Consider the following 24,081-nt stretch of genomic DNA (forward strand, 5'->3'; position numbering starts at 1 on the left):
ATGGTTTCCAGCTTCATCCATGTCCCTGCAAAGGACATGAACTCATCCTTTTTTATGGCTGCATAGTATTCATGGTGTATATGTGCCACATTTTCTTAATCCAGTCTATCACTGATGGACATTGGGTTGGTTCCAAGTCTTTTGCTATTGTGAATAGTGCCACAATAAACATACGTGTGCATATATCTTTATAGCAGCATGATTTATAATCCTTTGGGTATATAACCAGTAATGGGATCGCTGGGTCAAATGGTATTTCTAGTTCTAGATCCTTGAGGAATCGCCACACTGTCTTCCACAATGGTTGAACGAATTTATACTCCCACCAGCAGTGTAAAAGCGTTCCAATTTCTCCACATCCTCTCCAGCATTTGTTGTTTCCTGACTTTTTAATGACTTTTTAACTTTTCTGTTGCCTGTTCTTTCAATAAAATACAAGGATCTAAAAACAAAACAAGCAAGGGAATCCCTTGCTTATCCCATTCAATGGTTTAATAATGCAGAATTTTAATGACTGCATAGTGTTCTAACGTGTGGCTATATTATAATTCATTTAACCAAGTGATCATTGTTAAAAAGCTATTTCTAATTTTATTTTTTACTATTTTATTTTTTGAGATGGAGTCTTGCTCTGTCACCCAGGCTGGAGTGCTGTGCCGTGGTCTTGGCTCATAATTCTGCAACCTCCATTTCCCAGGTTCAAGCGATCCTCATGCCTCAGTAGCTGGGATTACAGGCGCATGCCACCATGCCCGACTAATTTTTGTATTTTTAGTAGAGATAGGGTTTCGCCATGTTGGCCAGGCTGGTCTTGAACTCCTGACCTCAAGTGATCTGCCCACCTCAATATCTCAAAGTGCTGGGATTACAGGTGTGAGCCACTGAGACTGGCCTATTTTTAACTATTTTAAATAACCTTGAGATAAACATCCTATACATAGAATTTTATATGTATGTGAGGATATAACACATACTTTAAAAAAGTTTTAAAATACTGTAAACTCTTTCCATGGTATTATATATATTCTTTTATATCATTTCAAATGCTTAAATAGTACTCCATTTTACATAATATGTCAGGAGTTAAGTCATCTCCTGCCACTGGATGTTTACAGTATTATTGTTTCACTATAATGTAGCTCTGTGGGAGTGCTTAGAGCTTTAAGGTATTATTTCATGAGGAACCCTCAATTATGTATAGATCCTCCTTCCTGGGTTAATCATTTATTCAGAAGAGTCCTCCAGTCTTCCTTCTTAGGATGAATAGGTCAGGCTGCCAGAATTCTGTTAGTGGGTATCCAGGGAATAAACTTTTAGTCTCCAGCAGGGTGGGGGAAGAAGATCTGAGCATCATACTACTTCTTAAACAGGCTTGCAACCAATCTGATGTTTAGGCCCACATGCATCCCCACTTTCTGAGATACTTGATGCCTCCAGTTCTTGAGACTTTCTGACATTCTGTAGCAAGAACCAACCTGTTTCTGGGTTCTCATTACTGCCACCTTAGATTTCTGCCTTTTCTAGACTGAATTTTTAACCCTTTAGTGAAATTTAAGGGGACTACAAGAAGGAATGGTAGTAAAGATTTATGTTCTATCCACTGTGTTTTAAGGTTGAAAACTCTTTACATGTTTATTGGCCACACATATGTGTGACCATGAGAGACAGAAAAAAAAGGAAAAGCAAGAGTGAGAGCAAACTGTTCCTGTCCTTTGCTCAATTTTCTACTGGGGTGATAATTTTTTTGTAATACTGTTTCTCATATTAAGGATATTAACCCACTAGTATGTACCGAAAATTTCTTTTCCACTAGGAAATCACAGGATGGTGATATAAAAACCTGCTACTTGTACCTTTAAGTCTTAATCAGAAGTCCCAATATTCTTGAGTTGCACTGGTTCCAGAATTCTCAAGGGAGAGGAAACAAAGGACCATTACACAGAAAAAACCCAAAAAACAAAACAAAAATAAAAATTTCACAATTGCCATCCCTGTATTAAGTGTTTTGTTATGTTCTGAACATCAGTGTCTTCCCCAAAGTTCATAGGTTGAAATGCTAACCCCCAGGAACATGTGATCAAGAGGTGGGACCTTTGGGAGGTGATTAGGTCAGAAGGGCAGAGCCTCTCTATAAAAGAGACCTAATGGAGTTTGTTAGTCCTTTCCACAATGTTAGGTTATAGTTAAAGAATGTCAACTAGGAAATGGGCCCTCGGCAGACACCAAGTCTGCCAGTATATTGATTTTGGACTTCCCAGCCTCCAGAACTGTCAGAAGTAAACCAGTGTTGTTTATAAACCACCCAGTTTATGGTATTTTGTTATAGCAGAATGAATGGACTAAGACAGTTGTCAACTTGAGCTTTTTTTGTTTTGAGGGGGAATTTCGCTCGTTGCCCAGGCTGGAGTGCAATGGCATGATCTCGGCTCACAACCTCCACCTCTCAGGTTCAAGCTATTCTCCTGCCTCAGCCTCCTGAGTAGCTGGGATTACAGGCATGTGCCACCAAGCCTGGCTCATCTTTGTATTTTTAGTAGAGATAGGGTTTCTCCATGTTGGTCAGGCTGGTATTGAACTCCTGACCTCAGGTGATCTGCCTGCCTTGGCCTCCCAAAGTGCTGGGATTACAGGTGTGAGCCACCGCGCCTGGCCAAAACTTGAGCTTTTATACAGGAAAAAAAATAAAATAAAATAAAAAATAAAAAAATCCTGACATACCAATGGCCAGGCATGGTGGCTCATGCCTGTAATCCCAACATTTTGGGAGGTCAAGGCAGGAGGATCACTTGAGCTCAGCAGTTCAAGACCTGCCTGGGCATCTTAATGACACCCTGTCTCTACAAAAAAAAAAATAAAGTTAGCTGGGCATGGTAGCCTGCACCTGTAGTCCCGGCTACTAGGGAGGCTGAGGCGGGATAATCACTTGAGCCCAGGAGGTCAAGGCTGTGGTGAGCCATGATTGCACCACTGCACTCCCACCTGGGTGACAGAGTGAGTCCCCCCAAAAAAGTATAAAGCATTTATGTGTATGGGATGTCAGCCAGAACTGCCGAGTTTACTGAGTTTTTTTTGCTTTTGCCAGGATTGAAGAGTTCTTGCATGGATGTGAAGAACAGGTTATATTCTATTCTGCTTCACATATCTACAAAATTGGCAGCCAAGTTGTGATGCCAGAATCCTTACTGTTAGTAGTGCCACTTGGTAGCTCATAAGCAGCAGAGAGAAAACATCTTAATTTTCAAGTTTATCAGGTTGAAATCATAGTGCTGGCACTTGGAAAATCTTGCTTTGACTTATAAATTTATAAACGAAACAAACTGATACAAAAGCCAAAAACAGAGAATAAGTATGAAATAATGTCATATGCTTTCTTCTAACAGTGACTACATTTTCAAAGAAAGGAGAAAATGCAAAAGTGACTGGAGGGAGTACTGTTCTAAGCAGATATTTTATAACTAAGTACTCGTTTCAGAAAAAGAAATCTGACATTTCATCTAGCATTATGAAACTTATCAGGTCAGGGTGTTGCACACCCTATACCTGTGGGATTTGAATGGACAAACTGAACTATTTTTGATCAACAGTAACACTTTCATATAATTCAACTAACACAAAGTATTACCAGATATCAAAAAACTGAAAAGGTATTCAAAATGAATATAAAGCATGATTTCAAATGGTAAGTCAATTCCTTCATACTAAGACCACATACACACGTGTATAATTTCTCACAAAATATAAACTAGCAGGCATTCCCTCTGCTAAGCACAAATGACTACATCACTATGTCACTATCTTCAGGATCCATGAACTTCAAAAACCTTTCATTCAACCTTCTATTACCCATTATAATGTTTAAGAAAGGAGAGTTTAAAATAATGCTACTTTTATATCTCTGCTTCTTGAGAAGATGACAGGTTGGGTTAAAAAATAGGGACAGGTTAATTACATTTAATTAACTGGAAAGTTCAGGGCAAAACACACAGAGCTCCTATCTGCCTCTACCATTTTCCATTTACCCTTGTGCAGAAATGCTTTCCCTTTCTTTAGTATCTTTTAAACATAAAAGACTGGAAAATTTTAAATATAGGATTTTTATAAAGTGATTAAAACAGCCACTTTGCAGCGAATACGTTTTGTCAACCTTTAGTTTAGCAAAGTAAATTCTTAGGGGAAATACATTTTTCACTCTATGAATAATGCAGTTTTTTTCTTTATAGAAAACAATGCAACAACCAGTCCAACATTTTAAAATTTTCTTTGGAAAATAATTCCTGAATTTGAAGCTCTAACAATACAGCTTCAAAAATTCAGAAGCAATACACACCACCTTATGATACGGTTTTTGCTTTGCTCTAGCAGAAATCCTCTGAAGTCTCAATCCCCAGCATAATGTCTCCCAGATGTCTCAACTAGTTGCCATGCCAACTAAAGCAGCTTAAATTAAATGAGGGCCTGAAAAGGCACCTGCATCACTCCAGGTCTGTTGCACATTAAATAAAGCTCTCTTGACAGGGACTCAGAGGTGCCATTAACTTGAACAGCATCTATCTGATTATTGTTTCTGAGAAATTTAATGAGGGTCTCCAAACAAGAGTGAAAACAGGGTGCTCCTTCCCTCTCCTGGTCTTTCTAAATGGGACAGCCACTCCAACAGCTGGTGCACCCACTGGGTCAATGAATTTGCTATGGCCCTTTAAGTTACCATTGGATAAAGATAAACTATAGGACCAAAGTTAAGGTTTTCAGAAGAATATGAGCAGATTAACCATGTCTCCTATTTAAACGTGCTATTAAAAATATGATTGTTAAAAACACACTGTGCATGGTATGCCAACCTCAAAGTGATTTGAACAGCCCTACTATAAAACAAATTGCTGCTGATTGCAGCAATTAGTTAAGTAGCTCCATGAAATATGGATTTCAAGTGCACTGATTTGCTTCAAAAAAACCTGAATGATGCAAATGTTTCAGTGGGGGCGGGGGAGGTAGGTAGCTCTGATGTCTCAGGTGCCCAAGAGAAATAACAATGTCTCTGTATTGTTTTAAAGAGTTAATTTTTAAAAACAATATTTCAAGCTTTTTTACTGCTTTCTCATGTTAGTCACTGGAGAACATCACTTAAACACAAACTTGGGCTAGAGAAGTTATATTCTTTACCCAAGGTCACATTCCCAGTCAGTAAAAAGCCAAGACTAGCTCAGGTTTCCTGACTCCTCATCTAGTGCTCTCTCCACTCCCACTAAGCTGTTTCCCGTGGAAACTTGCCTTTACAGGTCTGCTATTACAATTTCTTAACCAAATATCACCACTATATGCAGGTTTCCATGAAACAAAAAATAGTTGAATTATTCTTAATTATGGGCTATGAGGAGAAGAAAAGGAGAAAAGATGTTAATGTTTATTTGAAGCTACTATGTGCCACTTCATATGTGATCTCATTTAATCCTCATAACACCTACTTTATAGCTGCTGTATTTCTATTTAAGAAATAAGCACACTGAGGCTGGGAGAGGTTACGCTGCTCCACACAGAGTTTGCATTTAAATCTAGATTGTAATGACTCTGAAGTCTGACCCTTTCCATGAAGTTCTATTACCTCAATTTGTTTACTATTAAAAGAGAAAATGAAATACATGAGACTGCCATTACTCAAATGCTGCAAAAACCAGGCTTCAAGCAAAATCAGAAAATCAACATTGTATTACATAATGTAGTATTCCTTCCCTTGCTATGTTTTTTCCAAATGAGAAGTCACTGTCTTCATTCTTCAACAAATTTTGAATAGCAGCACGTACAAGATGCCAATCTAGGTACTAGAAATGCAGTGGTGTACAAGACAGCCCACTGCTTTCACTGAGAAAGTCAACAGCCTAACAAGGGAGACGGACAATTAAACAAGCAACTGCAATTCACTCAAAGATTACAACACTGTTATGGCTATTCATCTCATAAAGCTCCTTAGGTTCTGATTTTGAATTGAATAAGCCAGACTTGCCATCATAGAGCCCCCAGGAATAAGAGCAACAAAGTTGCACAACAAAGATGTATTCTTCTAAAGAGATAAATCTCCAAATTAGAATTACTAATTTCCAATAACTAAAGAGATTTCAACAAGTGAGAAACCATCAACAAAAAGGCTTTCTTCAGCACCTACAAATTTCTGAATTAGATGTGCAAACTAATTGGCAATTTATCTATACTGTATAAAAAACACATACACTCATATTTGGTTTCCTAAAATGGTTCATCCTTAACAAATTTCTTTAAGCCAGGCACAGTGGCTCACAACTATAAACCCGGCACTTTGGGAAGCCGAGGCAGGAAGATCGCTTATGGCCTGAAGTTCAAGACTAGCCTGGGCAACATAAAGAGATACCGTCTCTACAAAAAAATTTAAAAATTAGCTGGGTGTGGTGGTGCGCACCTGTATTCCCAGCTACTTGTGCCTAAAGTGAAAGGATTTTAAGTTTAAGCCCAGGAGTTCGAGGCTGCAGTGAGCCCCGATTGCCACTGCACTCCAGCGTTGGCGACAGAGCAAGACCCTGTCTCAAAAAAACGTTTTTTAACAACAACATGAAAAGTAATAAAAATAAAATGGACATTTATTGAGTGCTCACTATGTGCCAGACACTTAAGTACTTTATATGAACTATTTCATGAATCCCCACAAGTAGCAGGTTATGCTAAATAACTAATTTTTCTCTTTCTGAGGTTTAGTCTTTCCTTTCAGAAGAAATTGAATCCAAAGACACCTGAAGTAACTGCTCAATCCACCCAAGTACTTTTATTCATTTCTTCCAGCACCTGAATTTTAGTCTTAGTTCTGTTACTGGCAGAACACAACCAAAAATAAGAAATAATCCCACATTTGCAGAGGATTTATCTGTTTGCTGAAAAGTATTTTTGAGCTTACCATGTGCCACCTTTAACATAGGTCACCTCATTTAATCCTCATAACAACTTGTGGCTATTTCCACGTAACAAGTCTAAACTGCTAGTGAAGAAATGTCTGACAAATAATGATACCCTTTTGGCCAATGACTGAAAAATAAAAAGGTTAAAAAAATCAAGAGGCAAATTTTGCTACCTCATTCTCTCTGTCTCAGTGTCTCTTTCTACCTCCTGAGTATTCACTTTCTTCAAGTCTTTCACCTCTTACCCTTCTTTAGTCAAATTATAAAAATAATCTTGACAATACAAGGAACATTTTCCCTGCATTTATGAATCATATATGCTTAAATAGCTTTATATCCCCTCATATTTTTTAAGTGCACGAGAACTAAAAAGTTAGTACATATGTATAAATGTGTATAAATGTTTATGTACGTGTGTATAAAAAAAAGAAACTCCTGGCTACTTTTTATGTGGGGGGGCAGGGTACAGGGCTTGGACTAGTAGCCCTTTACAGATTTCTTTTTAAAGTCTAAATGAGAGATTGCTGGAAATACACGACAGGCCTTTGATGGTAGATCAAAGTTAAAAATGTAAGTTTGGGAATCATTAGATACAGTAAAAAATAACAATTTCTACTTTCTACTAAATGAGATATGCCACACTGAGGTATTTATTTGCATTTGGTTACAATCTTCTTTTTATTTGCATAAAAGTTTATCTTAAAAATTTTTTTTTCCATTTCTTTCCTTCTTTTATTAAAAAACCTGGATATTAAAATTATGGAAGCTTCTCACCATTAATGGGTTTTAAATTCAACCTTAACAACATGACATTCTTTAGAATAATGCAACCAGTGTCAGCAGCTGAATTGTTAGTGGACAATGCCCAAATATAATAAGCAGCACATCCTGCTAGATTCTCACAAAATTTGCTGAGGAAGAAAACGTTATCATGGAGGACAGAATTTGAGGCAAGAAAAGGCAAGAAATGAGACATCTTCTGAAGATCAAGGACATTAGGTGGGAACATATTAGACATATCAAAAAGGGAGAGAACAGAGAGGGGTGCTTAGAATTAAAAATAGGCCTGTACAATTTTCTCTGATGCAAAAAAGATTATGGGCAAGAAGACCAGGTAACTAATCTAGAGCCTGGCAGCCATGTACACCTCAATGATAAGCCTCTCCTGACCTCTTGCTCCAATTAAGGCAGATCTGTACCATGATCAATATTTGTTTAACCCATCTATACGATGCTGCATCTATTTTAGGAAGTAATTTAAGCATGCATGATAATCAGCCTCACACCAGAAACACTGACTACCCCAACTGTCAAAGGTAATTCTTCAGAAAAAGCTACACAGTCACCACAGAAACAAATGCTGACATCAAATTCTGACCTTCAATTATAAATAAGATGATTGAGTACTTTTCTGTTTTTAGGAAGTCATGATTACTCAGGCAGTCTCAGAGCCTGCAGGACTGGTGCCAACAGCATCTTTGTTTAACCATCATCATTAGCATCAATAAATACTGACTGGGTACTAAGTGGGTGTAGAGAACATGTTAACTCAATGACAAGACAGAGAAAAAAGATGGATGAATGCAAGGCAACAGCCAAGAGGTTGGAAACACACTGACACTGACATGTAAAAATCAAGGAGAGACGGCAAGAAGGCGCAACAAGATTTTAACGTAAATGAACAAAGAAGCCTGACTGAAAAACAGCTGAAATTTACTGCAATTTTCTGTGTTAGGCATCCAGCTTTAAATTTATTTTGCCTCACCTACTCCTAATTACTGTAAGAAGTAAGTCCCATTATGGGTTCCCATTATACAGATGAGCAAAGAGGTTTAGAGAGGTAAAGAAATTAGTCAAAGGTCTTAGTGTGCAGCGGACGTGGCGCTAGATTACAGCCCTTGTTCTTGTACTCTGTCCTTCAAAAGATAAAAGTAAACTTCAAAAATAGAAAACTAAAAAAAGAGGTAAGAACAAAACAATTCTACTTCAGGAGGGAGAAGGCCTGGAAATTGATTTTTAAAATAAGGAGTTAACAGGTTCAGCAGTGGGAGGCGGTGTGTTTGTTGTAGGCTTTGGAATCAAAATGACCAAGGTTAGAATCTTGACTCTGCCACTTAGTAGCTTGATAACATTAGGCAAGTTAAATAACTTCTCTGAGTCTGTTCCTGCATTTATAAAACAGGTACAGGAACACCTACTACACAGAGTTACTGCTAGGACTTAGAATCACATATAAATGCCTGACACACAGAAAACGATTTAGGTGGTAGCTGCTACCATCATCATCATCGTTATATGAAGGAGGAGGGGAAATGAGTTTTTTTTTTAAACATCAATACATGCTAGGTGGTATGCCAAATGTTCAACATACATTAATTCATTTATTCCTTTAAAATAACTCTGTAAGAATATCATCTCCATTATCATCGAAGAAACTGAGGCTTAGGGAGGAGTATCAAATAACTTTTTGAAGGTCAAAAAGCTAGTAAGTGGAGGAAAAAAAATCAGGATTTGAACTCAGAGCTGCCTGATATCAAAGTCCATGGCCTTTTTCAAAATGTATGATTGTGCCCCTATTTCTATCCAACATTCTCCCCAGGGAAAAAAGCAAAAGAATATAAGGAACAAAGAAACTGGCGACCACTCAAAAAAGCTCCTTTTGACCGGGTGCAGTGGCTCATGCCTGTAATCCCAGGGAGGCTGAGGTGGGTGGATCACCTGAGGTCAGGAGTTCAAGACCAGCCTGGCCAACACGGTGTCTCTACTAAACAATACAAAAATTAGCCAGGTGTGGTTGTGGGCACCTGTAATCCCAGTTACTCAGGAGGCTGAGGCAGGAGAATCCCTTGAACGCTGGAGGCAGAGGCTGCAGTGAGCCGAGATCATGCCACTGCACTCCAGCCTGGGTGACAGAGTGAGACTGTCTTTAAAAAAAAAAAAAAAATGCTCCTTTAAGCCACTGTGACCTCAGAAGGAAAGACTAGGCAATCTCAAAAGGGTATCACCAATGAAGGAGAAAAACTTTATTCACTTTTTATTAATGTGGTCTCACGCAGAGTTTTTGGCATCAAAAAAACATGTCCATGACAGTCACATTCCTTTAGAGTTTACTCACTCACTCATAAGGACAAAAAGCCCTTTCTTAGACCAAGAAAGGTTTTCTAAAGGACATATTTTTGACAGATGGGAACTTGAGGGAAAAATTAAAAGTACTAGTTTCTGTGAGACCTCTGAGAACCTCTACACAGGGTAACTCCTGGTTTTGGTAAAGGGTTAATAACCTGAAGGGTTTCTTAGTCGAGCTCAGGGTGATAAATATTACCTATCAGATTAGTATTCTTCATATTTAACCCTGATTACAGAAAAAGATTAATATCCTTTAACTGATTAATAGTCCCCATATCCTCCCAAAAGAAAAGCACACATTAAAAACCCCAAAACTTTGCTTACTCATGCAAATCATATTTTCTTTGGTAAAAAAAATGCCACTTCAACCTGATCCTATTTTCTACCATCTGGTTCTCCTGCCACCTCTAAGTGATGTAAACTATCAATTAAACATGTAATTTTTAAACCCACTGCCAAAGATACAATTCAGTATTTTTGATTAATACTTAATAATGACAGGCATAGAATATGTAGAGAGCAAAATAATAAAAGCAGCACATAAATAAACTGTACTCTGGCTAAAATCCAGATCTGTGCCAGTGTGCTACAGGTCTATTAAGTTTCCTGAGGTACTGCTCTCAAATAAATTGGGTTGATAGCAGGAGACTCAGCTGGTCTATGAAGTGCTTAAAAGCCCCACTGATTCACCATATCCTCCAATTATGGCAAGTCTGATATATTTAGTGGCTTCTGAAACCTCTAGGTCTCCACCTAACACATGCCTCCTGGTGTCTAGCAATCTTAAAAAATAAAGTCAACACAGTGGGAAATGACAAAAAAGATCAAATAAATACAGTCCCATGAGCTTTGCTAAACTCTCACACCTGAATTAAGTATGTCAAGAGGTTAATAATCAGAAGGTTAACCAGAAGGTTAAGCAGTTCAGGAGAATGATAATGGGGTTATGAGGCTTTTCAGAAGCTCAAATTAAGTGTGGCTTTGTTATTATTCAATATTACCCTCTAACAGTTGGGAGCACTGACAGCATTTCATTCCCACCAGCTGGGAAGTTTTAGAGATATATTTATTTTTTAATGGAGAGGCGAAAAGACTACATTCAAGCTTTAGATTTTTTTTTTTTTTGGTTTCACCTGGAACACAGGTGTTTCAAAGAGCTAGCGTGAATAAGTTGTTCCAACTATAGTGACTCTCTTCAAAGCAGAGGGGAAAAAAACCCAGCTGTTGAGTTTGAACTTTAAACAGTTCTTTAAAATAATCTCAGGATTTGCTATACACTAAAGCCTAAGTAATCTTTATGCAGACAGAAGGCCTTTTAAATGAATTAAAAGAGGTGATGTGACTTTTACTACAGGGCATAGGAAGGGGAGTGGTCCTTGGAATCTCAGGCCGAAGGAGAAAATTATGTCGTATATAGATGGCGGTCAATTTTCCATCTTCCCATGTTCAGGCCTGCCAACATAGTCTATGACTTACATTTTTCACACCTTTCAGAAAAAGGAAAAATAAAGCTGATTCATTACACAGCATTTAGAGAGTCAATAAGAACTGGGAGAATTTACAAAGTATTACAAATAAATGCTTACCGATGACAAGGTGTTAGATAAATATGTCATAATAAAGCACTGCTGAATAAACACTTTTAATAACAGACAGCTAACCATTGTAGACAGTTCAAGTTGTGTGTATGTGTGAAAAGTTGTGATACTGTCTTATGTAAAAAACTATCAGGTCAAAAGCTTTTGCCATCTAGAGTTCAGAAAGATAGTGGGCTGGCTTCCCTGCTCAACTGAAGTCTGAGAACATATTTAATATTCCAAGTGCAATGAGCTACTGATGCTGTATGACGTTCTAATGATGCGTTAAAAACTTTCAGATAGCAAAATAGAGATATTTAATTGGTTTATCTGAGTTGGGAAAAGAAAATGGCAACATGTTGTATCAAATTATTTCCTACAGAACGAATATGGACAGAAAGCTTTGAAAACCCTATTTTAATTCCTAAACTCTCTTTACTGATTTCAGATAATGGAAATTTAATCATTCTTTTTTCATTTAATATGGACAGAAACTAACGCTAAGCCAGATTACAAAAAAAGAAATCTTACAATATTAAATATTTATCAAGTAGATCCCATATTGGTCAAAAGTCCTACAATCCTTTTTTAAAAGTTTTCATCTTTGGCTGGGCATGGTGGCTCACGGCTGTAATTCCAGCACTTTGGGAGGCCGAGGTGGGTGGATCATGAGGTCAGGAGTTCGAGACCATCCTGGCCAACATGGTGAAACCCTGTTTCTATTAAAAATACAAAAATTAGCTTGGCGTGGTGGCATGTGCCTGTAGTCCCAGTTACTCAGGAGGTTGAGGCAGGAGAATTGCTGGAACCCGGGAGGTGGAGGTTGCAGTGAGCCGAGATCATGCCACTGTACTTCAGCCTGGGTGACAGAGTGAGACTCTGTCTCAAAAAAAAAAAAAAAAAAGTTTTCATCTTCAGTGTGATATATATTGGAACAAATGTGAGTCAGTTGACTTTTCCAAAAGACACAGTACATTTGGTTTAATAAACTATAGTACATAGATGCCCAAGCCTGGCCCCCTCAAGCCACAGATCCTCTCATGACAAGTACATGAATGACAGTTAAAACATGCTTAAGCAATAACACGGTTAAGCACTGTAAACACTAACATGCTTAGGCACCTTAAGCACAAATTCTGAAACCCTGCCATTCCTTTCTGAAAAAATAATCTACAGCCATAAATGTGTGAGACTTAATAAAATCTCCTGCTCACATTTTATTTTCTTCCAAAATCAAGTGCACAGGGGAAGGAAGTTTCCAGCCTAGTACTCAGATATGAAACTGGTTGATCTGAAATAAAAGTGAGGGCATTGAATAGCGTGGATAATGACAATCTGGCTTACAGATATGGTTGATTTCAAACAATGCTTTCCACATGAAAGAAAAACAGCAATGTGTCACAGAGAGAATTGTGTTCTCTTGTAACAAATGGTCAGCCCTAAATCTCATCATCTGCTTTGCAACAAAAAGCATGGGAGCCTTTGCAACTAGAACAAAATCGGTGTGCTTCAATTAGAATCACTGACCTTTTCTGAAGCATGCCTGTGCTTCTCTATAGAAATCAATGGAATAAAAGGTCATGTTGTTAAAACGTTTGAATACGACAATCTCTTTCCCAGGCAAAGGCAGATTCCTTTTCTTTGTAAAGTAACAAATTTGTTGTACAGAATGTCAAAAATTAAAACTACCTCAGTTGTAATTTAAAACTAAATTAAAATCAATCCAATCACCAGAAAAAAAAGAAAAAAGCGGGAAAGCTGTCATTCTACATACTGTTACAGTCCATAAGGTCTGTCAGATGAGTCTTTTTCACTAAGGCTATAACCATGTATGTAATAAAACAAGAAGAGCATTCTAGAGAAAATGATGTTATTTTAAACTTCAGCTCTCTCCTTTACAAAGTGCTCTGGAGAAGGCAAGGCAAGCTCTGTGTCTGTCAAACATAGATGGCAGAGACTGGTGATTAATCTTCCACCGTCATAACCCTCCAAAACAAATGCACATGTACACAAACCCAGAGATTAAGAGCTGAGGAACAGAAGCCAAAGTGACTGGAGTAGTCACTGTTTTTTGGAGTATAAAAAACCAAATTTGAAAGAGAAGCCTCTATATAGATTAGGAACATTTTACTGTATCAATTTCTTCATTCATGAAGAGAAAGGGCAAGTTCTTCAATGATCTCTTAATGCATTCAGAAGGTAAGGGATGAACATATCAGTCATGTAAACTTCATTGTCCCTCTTACTGCCAATACAATGAATATTAACATTTTCTCCAAAAGACAATGAGCTTTCAAATTAGACCCGAGTAACCTTTCCTTAACAGGTCTGAAAAACTTACTTCCATGTCCAGACAATTTGGTGTCACATGTCTTTCTGCTCAATAGAATTTGAGAGCATTTACTCCAGTCTGATCTATTGTAAAGCTGCATGAATGATTTCATTAAAACCTGAGAGCAGACTGCTACGTGTTATAAGCAACCGCAACAGCATTTTGAATGGAGGGCAAGTCTCTAAACACATCAATCTACAGATGCTAGTCCTTACCTACTCAGTGTTACCCATCACCAGTGTAGCTCATTTGAGGTTGGAGATTCTAAAAGACAAAGTTACTAAAAGAAACAGTTCTGAAGAACAGAGAAGATTCAAAATAAACAGAGAACAAAAATCTACAAGAAGAATTTAGGAAAAGTATACCAAAGAGTCTGTTTCTGAGTACTTTTTACGGGAGTTGAGAAGAGATGAAATAAAATAGTGGTCCATTTAAAAGGATCTCCCTCCTCTGTCTAGATAGATGATACAACATAGTGCCTAATACATTTGTTCACAATACCCATTTTCTAATTCTTACAGAATGAATACTCTATTATACACTTAGTTGTGCCATCTATTAGCACTGTTTCATATTGTTATTTAATTAGAAAAGCTATGCAAAAAGGGTTACACGGACCCATGAACAGGAATTAGACATGGACTAAAATTTTGTGGAAAAATGAGAGTGTTACTAGAGATATTGAAAATATACTTATCCTACTAATATGTAACTGTTCTTATATGAATTGATACAGGAAGGACTACTAAACATGTTTTATTCTATGAAAATTATTAAGTTGCAGGTAAGTCTTCTCAGCTCTTTTTTGGGGGGTGGGGTAGGGGAGTAGAGAAGGAGTCCAGGGCAGTTTTTTTTTATCCCTAAGACAATTTGGTTAATGTCTCTATTGTAAAATTGATTATTCTGGTACTATAATTATTTGAAAACTGTCTATCAACTCTATTAAACCATGAACTCCTTAAAGGTAATGGCAACAACCATATTTTGTATTACCTGCTGGTACATCTTTGCTGAGGGTAAAGTTAGAAAGGGCATAAAACAAACATTGAGCATCATGAAAAACCATCTGGGAAGATGCCAAGCATCATTCTGTTCTTCTTTCATGACAGTCACTGCCTCTCAGCTCCAACAGTCAGGTCCTTGTTATGGTGTTTTTTAAAAAATTGTGGTAAAATACACACAAAATTTATCATTTAATCATGTTTCAGTGTGCAATTCAGTGGTATTCAGCACATTCACAATGTTGTGCAACCATAAGCACTATGCATTTCCAGAACCTTTTCATTATCAAATACAAACTCGTTAAGTTTTTAAAGTACACTTCTGATTCTGTTATTCTTCATTACAAAAATCTTTCATTGGGGCCCAATGTCAACTGAATAAAGACCAATTTCCTTAGTTCAACATTCAAAATCCCCCATAACTTGGCCCCACCTAGCTTAATTTCTCATTATTTCTGCATATCAAACTCTGACCAACTAGATGATTTACCATTCCCTAATTATGCTCCTGATACTTACTCTCACCATCTGGAATATCTATCTTCTTCAATGCTACCTGTCCAAATCCTTCTCATCTATCAATGCTCATCTGAAATGTCTTTTCTCCACACAGTTTCCTTATCGTTTTTTCCTGCCTGAAGTAATCTCTCTTTTTAAAGTCCCACACTACCTCACTATATTCTTTTGGCACATTCTACCACACGTTAGTTATCCCTTTACAGCTCATCTCTCCCCCATTGATTGTATCAGGGAAAGCATTAAGAGGCAGCAGAGCATGGTGGGTTGAGAGTGCTCCTGGCCCATTGGTCTATACAATATGGGTTCAAATCACAGCTCTGTTATTTCTAAGTGACCTTGGACAAGTTATTTACCTCTCTGAGCTATAGTTTCTTCATCTATAAATTGGAGATATGAATAAAGTATTTAGGATAGGGTCTCACATATTACATTTTTTAAAAAATTAAATAAACGAACAATGCATCTTTGTATTCATCCCAGAGGTTAGTACAATGTCATATACATAGCAGTGCTAAAGGTTTGGCTGAATGAATAAGCAAGGCTAACCAGATACTGACAAAAATGGTGGTTAAGTCAGGAATTTATCTGTTCCTGGATTGTTCTATCAACCTTTCTTTGGTTTTTCCTTTCTTTAAATTTCTGTTCTAGGCTTCAGAGATAAGGAGAAAGGATCAGTGATAGTGGGTAAGTGAAAGTTTTTGTTTTAAATCATCAAATGAATTTTCTAGTAATTCAGTGGGAAACTAAAATGGGAAAGAGTAAAAATCAGAACCCCCCAGTGCTCTCAGGATACCTTGGTTCTTTTGTTTTTTCGGTGGGGAGATGGAGTCTCTCTCTGTCACCTAGGCTGAAGTGCAGTGGCACGATCACTGCAATCTTCACCTCCTGGGTTCAAGAGATTCTCCTGCCTCAGCCCCTTGAGTAGCTTGGATTACTGGCACACGCCACCAAACCCGGCTAATTTTTGTATTTTCAGTAGAGACGGGGTTTTGCCATGTTGGCCAGGCAGGTCTTGAGCTCCTGACCTCAGGTGATCCACCCACCTCGGCCTCCCCAAGTGCTGGGATTACAGGCATGGGCCACTGTGCCTGGCCAGTTCTTTTCTATCATTATACTTTCCAACCTATATTACTGTCATTATTTATGTGATTGTATCCTCCACTAGATTATAAACCTGGACCAGAAATCATCGATTGGTTCATTTATCAAGTATTTATTTTGTACCTACTTTATGTCAGGCACTGTTCTAAGTACTAGCAGTGTAACAATGAATAAAACAGAATTTCCTGAATCTGGAAACACAGTTGATGCTTGTGTTTATGGAATAAATGAATAGGAAGTTCTTACAATATGGGAATCTTCAAAGCTCCCAGGATATAGATTTCTGGTCCTTAGCAGTACCATTATTGAAGAAAGAGTACACTTACATAAGCATATATGCATTTTGTTTCCATTGTTCTCAGTGTTTTAAGGACTGCTAAGATTCCCTGAGGGTTATAGAGCTGTTCAAAGCACCAGAGACTCTTACTGGCCAAAATGGACACATAGGTTTCCTCGCTGTCTTTATGACAAGAGATTCCTATTTAAAACATTGCCTGCACACGCAAAACCTATCATCCAAACAGTGACACCTGTGAGAGTGAGAACTTCACAATAATTGTGCCAGAACATCAAGTGAAATCCGAGACTGTCCCCACAAACCAGCGTGTACGGACACTCCACTAGACTTCTCATTTCCACTGAGTTTAGAATGTAATTGCTTCTAGCATAGAAGACTCACACCACCCATGTTCGTCTTCATAGAATGCTAAGTTATGCTTCAAGTTAAAAATAAGCTTTTCCCAAAGCAAACCAAATTTTTATTTCCAACCCTGCAGGTAACTAGTGCTTTCTGGGAAGGGGCCTGTTAATGTGCATTGTAGAGCATCCAGAATCCTGACTGAAGCATAATAAATTCTGTTTTCTAATCAACAATTAGAACTGGTTTCTCTTGATTTAAATTTCAGTAGGCTCAAAGTAATTAAGTACCAAACTGTTTTCATACAGATTTCCAAATAGAAACTCAAAGTACAAAATGAAAAATGAAATCCTTTAAAAGCTAAAACGTCAGCTCAGAAAAATATATAATCTTTAAAATTATTAAATAATATATTTCCAGCCGGGCGCGGTGGCTCACGCTTGTAATCCCAGCACTTTGGGAGGCCGAGGCGGGCGGATCACAAGGTCAGGAGATCGAGACCATGGTGAAACCCTGTCTCTACTAAAAATACAAAAAAATTAGCCGGGCGTGGTGGCGGGCGCCTGTAGTCCCAGCTACTCGGAGAGGCTGAGGCAGGAGAATGGCGTGAACCTGGGAGGCGGAGCTTGCAGTGAGCCGAAGCCTGGTGAAGACGAGATCGTCTCAAAAAAAAAAAAAAAATATATATATATATATTTCCTAGATAGATTAAAAACTATGAAGACAAAAAGGTAAAAGATACAGAGATCATGTTAGAAGTTATTGCTCCTTTCACATCTGACTTGTCCTACATCTGTTGAACTCTGTAGGCAGATTTATAAAAACTTACAGTCTAGATACTGACTTTTTTTTGTTGCTTCAAGGAGTTATCTAAAAATGCATGGTGTTTCAAAACCCACACTAAATTTTTGGTGAGCACTGATGTAATAATTTTATTACAGTTTCAGTCTCTTTTAGGAAATACATGATTAACTGCATGATACTATACACCGATACTCTTACTTTACATTTGATTACATCAAAATGCACACAGAACTCAAATTTTCTAAAATTATATTAACTATTATATTAGGTTTAAAAGCGCCTGCTGGTTTAAAATGTTTGTCTATTAGAACTTGAATATGTGATATATATTCCAACTTTTCTAATCTTAGAAAAAGTATAATGATGTGGTACTTTATGTACAGTGGATAATTACTTAGGATTATTTATTTTCCCTCACAACTTAAGTAATATAAATATATATTTTTGACTCGATGTACTGACCCATTCAACTAAGTATTAAAGAACCCATTAGATGTATAACAATATACTAAGAACTTGCCTAAAACAACAGAACTTCATACAGACCTCAAAAATAGTTTCTTAAAAGCATAATTCTAGGATCACTTATTTAAAATTCAAAATATTATCTACTGTGAAATCTGTAGACACAATAATCCTCCAAATTAAAAAACATCTAAAACCATTTGTAAGGTGTGTGCCATATTTCGGAGATACTACAGAGGGAGCTGCTGACATAGATAATATAGTATGCTGAATTCACATAGTAACTTGAGGTCCTATTAACCTTTAATATTTTTATGTTTTAGGTAATAGGTTTTTTATTTTTCAAGGAGAAAAAAAGAGGAAACTGAGGAATTTTTTTTTTTTTTGCTTTGGCTACAACAAATTTGTTTGTATCAAAAACACAGCACACGTGGCCAGGCACAGTGGCTCATGCCTGTAATCCCAGCACTTGTGGAGGCCAACAAGGCAGCAGATCACCTGTGGTCAGGATTTCAAGACCAGCGTGGTCAACATGGTGAAACCTTGTCTGTACTAAAAATACAAAATTAGCCGGGCATGGTGGCGTGCACCTGCAATCCCAGCTACTTGGGAGGCTGAGGCATGAGAATCTCTTGAACCTAGGAGGTGGAGGTTGCAGTAAGCCGAGATTATGCCATTGCATTCCAGCCTGGGCAAAAAAGAGTGAAATTCCATCTCAAAACAAAACAAAACAAAGGACATGGAAAACTTCCCATTTAGGACACTAAAAGAATTGGCAGTGAAGGCAGAGCATATATGTAACTAAGGTATTTCTTACATTTTCATTTAATAGTTGTTCTATAATACAACTTTTCAGTATCTTGTACTCCAAGCTAAATCATTCCTTCCTAAAAAGTCTTTATAATCCTGTGGCTGCTATAGGTATGATTCCTTTTTATGTTAAAAGGATTCAGTTTTTTCCAATTGACACCACTATCAGAAAATGCTTACCTTTTTTCTATGCATGCTTCTACATATAGCTAAGAATTATAAGGCAGAAAACAGAAAACAGAAGACTACTGAAGTTTAAGTTTGAAAGATTTGGTTTTTCCGTCTGTAGTCAGCTAATTACTGTGAGAGTAATGTGTCAATTTTTTAACCTGAAGCTAAAAAATTAAGTGATATGATAGGATGAAATAAAATAAAACATTTAAGTAAATGGTATACCAGACGGTTCCATGAATATTTTATGACAAAGGCTCTTTACTTAAACATCTGTGAACAATTTTGAGGAGGAAAATTTCAAAGAAACATTCTAACCGATGAAATGGGTTGAAATTTGCTACCAATAGCTACTAACCTATATCACTCATGGTTTTAAACCACAACTATGCTAACTTTCCCTCTGTTTTGTAAGTATTTGAAATAATGATGAATCAAAGATCTCCTAGACTCAATTAAATTATGGCCAATAATAATAAGTGACTGAGAACTCTTATCTTACAGAAGCACATACACAGTTTTCAAACCAAGTACCAAAATTAATGCCTGATATAAACAATATGTGCCTGAACTATAAGGTAGAAAATGGATATAATGAATTAACTAAGTGTTCAAGAGAACCTAAATATATTTGGCATTTATTCAATATACCCATATTCACTAATTATTTTACATGGAAACATTCTTTCCTCACATATGGCCTATGTGCAGTAAAGGGTTAACTCAGCAGACCCGGGCTGTCCAAACCCTGCACATTCCAAAAGTCTTCAAGACTGGCCCCTGACTTCTAGGAAATAACCTTTGGGCCACTGCAATATCCACCTGACAATAGTATCTTAGTATACCTGGGGCTTTGGGCATGCCAGATAGTTTATGCTAACAATATGATATACGGTGAATACCTGTCTTTGCCTGGGGCCTTGGGCTACGCTCTATTAGTTTGACCTCTGGAGGGGAAGGGAAAAAGGAGGGCTGGAGACTCAGCAGCTAAGGTCACTCACATGGGTGCTCCATGCCTATGTGACTGACCCACAATAAAAAAACCTTGAACACCAAGGGAATAACAGCTTTTCTGGGTCCTGTGAGTTCTTCTAGCGAATCACTGAGCCTGAGGGTGGTCTTGGGAACCCCCAATACAAGCTAAAATATAGCAAAATTCATACTTAATAAGGGAAATTTCTTCTAATTTTAAGGTTTGGTTTCAGCAACTTCATTTCCAAAGAGACAGAAACAGCACTACACACTGATGGGAATGCTTTCTACTATATGGATTTCCTTCCCACCAACTAAAAAGAATAAAGAGGGGTAGCTCCCGGCCAGGTATAAGAAGGTACTTCTGAATGAAACAAGTGGTGATCCATTCCCACCAGCTCTCTTCTTTTCTCCAATGAGGGCCCAGATAATATTCAGGAAGTCTATGAAATGGAATCATTAATGCTTTCTCCTCAGTTGCTACTGCTGACCTACAGTTGAGGAGAAAAGAACTTCCTCAATCCTTCTACCCTTAGGTTAATTTTGTACTTTTAAAATAAGGGTTTGTCAGAACCATCTCGCCAGGCTCAAGGTTTCAGCTATACAAAGACATTCTTGTCAGCCAGGAACCAGTCAAGGGACAGTCTTTTCTTTGGAATGTGCAGAGCTGGGGCACCCCAAGTCCACTAACTCTTCATCGCACAAAAGGATTAACTCCATAAAGGATTTGTGGATTAAAATATCACCAAAGATTACAGTTTCCCCTCAGTATCCAAGGGGGATTGGTTCCAGGATCCCTGGAGGATACCAAAATCTACGGATGCTCAAGTCCCTTATATAAAATGGTGTGGTATTTGCATATAGCCTGTATCCAATCCTCCGTATGTTTTAAATCATTTCTAAATTACTTATAATGCCTAATAAAATACAAATACTATGTAAATAGTCATTATATTGCTTTTTAATTTATATCACTTTTTTTTGGCAGGAGGGCGAGGTCTCACTCTGTTGCCCAGGCCATAGTGCAGTGGTGTGATCACAGCTCACTACAGCCTCGACCTCCCGGGCTCAGCTGATCCTTCTGCCTCAGCCTCTTGAGTGGCTGGGACTACAGGCATGTGCCACTACACCCAGCTGATTTTTTTTGTATTTTTGGTAGACAAGGCCTTGCTATGTTTCCCAGGCTGGTCTCCAACTCCTGGGCTCAAGCGATCTGCCCACCCTGCCTCAGCCTCCCAAAGTGCTGGGATTACAGGTGTGAGCCACTGTGCCCAGCTATACTTTTTATTGTTTTTGTTTTTGTTTTTTTCAAATATTTTCCATCCATGGATGCAGTTTCACATCTATGGAGGGCTGACTGACATTCAAGAGCTTTTGGTTTAAAAGATCAAAATATCCCAGCAGTGTTGATCAGTGACATTCTATTACCATATAAGGTTTCCCAAATCCTTAGCCAGCTTAGTTCTCTTGGGAAGCTCCTAATTGTTCCTATTTTCTAGGAAGTTATCAAAGATAACAATCTCATATGGAATTACCAACCCCCGTGTAAGAATGAGATTTTCATTACCTCACTGGTGAATCAGAAAAAGTATCTCACTATTACATTGGTTTCCATTCTGAGTCATAGGCCTAAAGTATTAATAAAAAAGCCTAGAGTTTGAATAAACTGCACTATCCTGAGCTTACCAAAATCAGTGACTTAGGATTTCCTGCCTTTTATTTAAAGCTTTACCAAGTTAAATGCAGAATGGAAACTGGTGACACTTTGCCCAGGAATGTCAGGGAGGTTAATTTATGTCTCAATTTTTTTCATGCACAGTCCCAGGAGCTATTACCATGCATTATTTTATTATTACCATGGAGCTATCACCAGGCATTATTTTACCATTATTTTATAGTTCATTATTATTCACAGTGTCTAACATACCATTTTTAAACATCAACAGTAGTAACAGGAGAACGTTAAGGGCTCTATCCTGAGAATCACATAGGTAAGGGCTGAAAGCAAGACTACATAGTCAGAACACCTGGAACAAAATCTCCATCCCCTCACTTACTAGCTCTGTGATCTTGGTCAATTTTCTTACCTTTTGTGCCTCAATTTCCTCTTCTGTAACATGGGAATAATCACAATACCTTCCCCAGAGAATACTTGTAGGATTAAATAAACATATGTGTAAAGAGCTTAGAATTGTGCCTGGCATCTGATAAAAACTATATAAGTAATGGCTATTATGTCAATATCACCACTACCACCACCATCATTCTAAGCAACATAAGACAACTTAACTTACATTAATTCTACAATTTTTATCTTACCCCAAGTGTTATAATAAAGGGCAGTATTACTCTCTTAACTGACAGGCAGCTGTTGTATAGTGGTAAAAGCACTTTCCTGGGTTCTACTACAACACAGCTGCCTCACTGGTTTCATCTGCAAAATGGGGATGGTAATAATCTATCTCATAAAGCTGTGTGGGGATTAAATATCTGTTCAGTTGTTCTGTTCTGTGGCATCACCACACAGGATATGTTGATAATACTGAGCTCTGCCAGACACTTAGGATTTCAAAATTACCTGGTTCCAGGTACTCAATCACTTCTGCAAGGATGAGATTTAAAATACTTGAAGGCATGAACCCCAAAAGGTGCTAGAAGAACAAATTAATTTTAAAAATTGTCCCCTTCTTTCACATTCCCTGGTTAGGATACATTTCTTCAAAATAGTCAATGTGTGGAGGTTGGAGTATGTCAAGGGCAGAGAGTACCTGAGAAAAGGAAAAAAAAAGTCAAGTTTAGAGAACTAAAAAGGAAACAAAATTCGACATAAATGCAAGTAAATACTAACAACTCTTTAATGATTTAAAGCTTAGTTACAATTGCCCACTGAAAATTAAATTCATCCGTCAAGAAATACAGTCCTAAACATTAAGATGGATTCGTACACTTACTATCCAAAAGACTTACAAAATGAGAGAGACAATTGGGTTACACCACACGCTACCAAAATCCCTGCACAGGAGAGAGTTTTTTAAATAAATGCCCTATGTTAAACAATCAATGTTACTCTAAGAGTGTGAGAAGCCACACCTATCATTCATTCCTTTATTCCTCTGTTCAACAAATTTTTACTATGTGCATTCTACCTGGCAAGCACTAAGCTTTTAGGTTATCCTGTTGAACAAAATAGGCATCATCCCTGCTCTCATGACTACAGAAGAGGTAAGCACTAAACAAACAGTTACAGATATGCAATTACAACATCTATTACTATGGAGGAAAAATGTAAAGAAGGGTAGAGAGAAAAAGCTTCTCTGAAGTAACACTACTCTAGAATTTGAAGGCTGAGTAGCAGTTGGTTGATTGATGGGCAGGCAGTGTAAGGACACTGAGGCAGATTCTAGAAACAGAAAAGTCAGTGCTTATGGAATATAGAGGGTAGGAAGAAAATAGACTAACATAAAGTAGAAGAGGAAGACATGAAATACACTACACAAAATCTCTTTAAATCATACTAAGCATTTTCGATTTTATTCCAACATTCTTGTAAGAAAAGAAGTCACTAGGGTGAGGAAAAAAGACTTTACGACGCAAGTCCTTTATAAAAGCAGCATAGTACCCGTGTAACTTCTGCCACCAAAACATAACA

At 37.6% G+C, this 24,081-nt stretch overlaps 1 protein-coding gene across 3 annotated transcripts in view; it reads right to left on the reverse strand.

Annotated features, from left to right (window-relative positions):
• The window catches only part of NLK (nemo like kinase), a 156,433-nt gene that overhangs the window by 40,306 nt on the left and 92,046 nt on the right, over window positions 1-24,081 (reverse strand). For all 3 annotated transcript variants that reach the window (XR_009215130.1, XM_032163239.2, XM_032163238.2), the window contains exon 3: window positions 23,145-23,200. Coding sequence is in view for 2 of the 3 variants with exons in the window: in XM_032163239.2 (XP_032019130.1) it covers window positions 23,145-23,200 (56 nt within the window). In the remaining variant the exon portion in view is untranslated. The remainder of the gene's footprint in view (window positions 1-23,144; window positions 23,201-24,081) is intronic.

Source organism: Hylobates moloch, unplaced genomic scaffold (genome assembly GCF_009828535.3).
Source record: "Hylobates moloch isolate HMO894 unplaced genomic scaffold, HMol_V3 SCAFFOLD_10, whole genome shotgun sequence".
NCBI classification, from domain to species: domain Eukaryota; kingdom Metazoa; phylum Chordata; class Mammalia; order Primates; family Hylobatidae; genus Hylobates; species Hylobates moloch.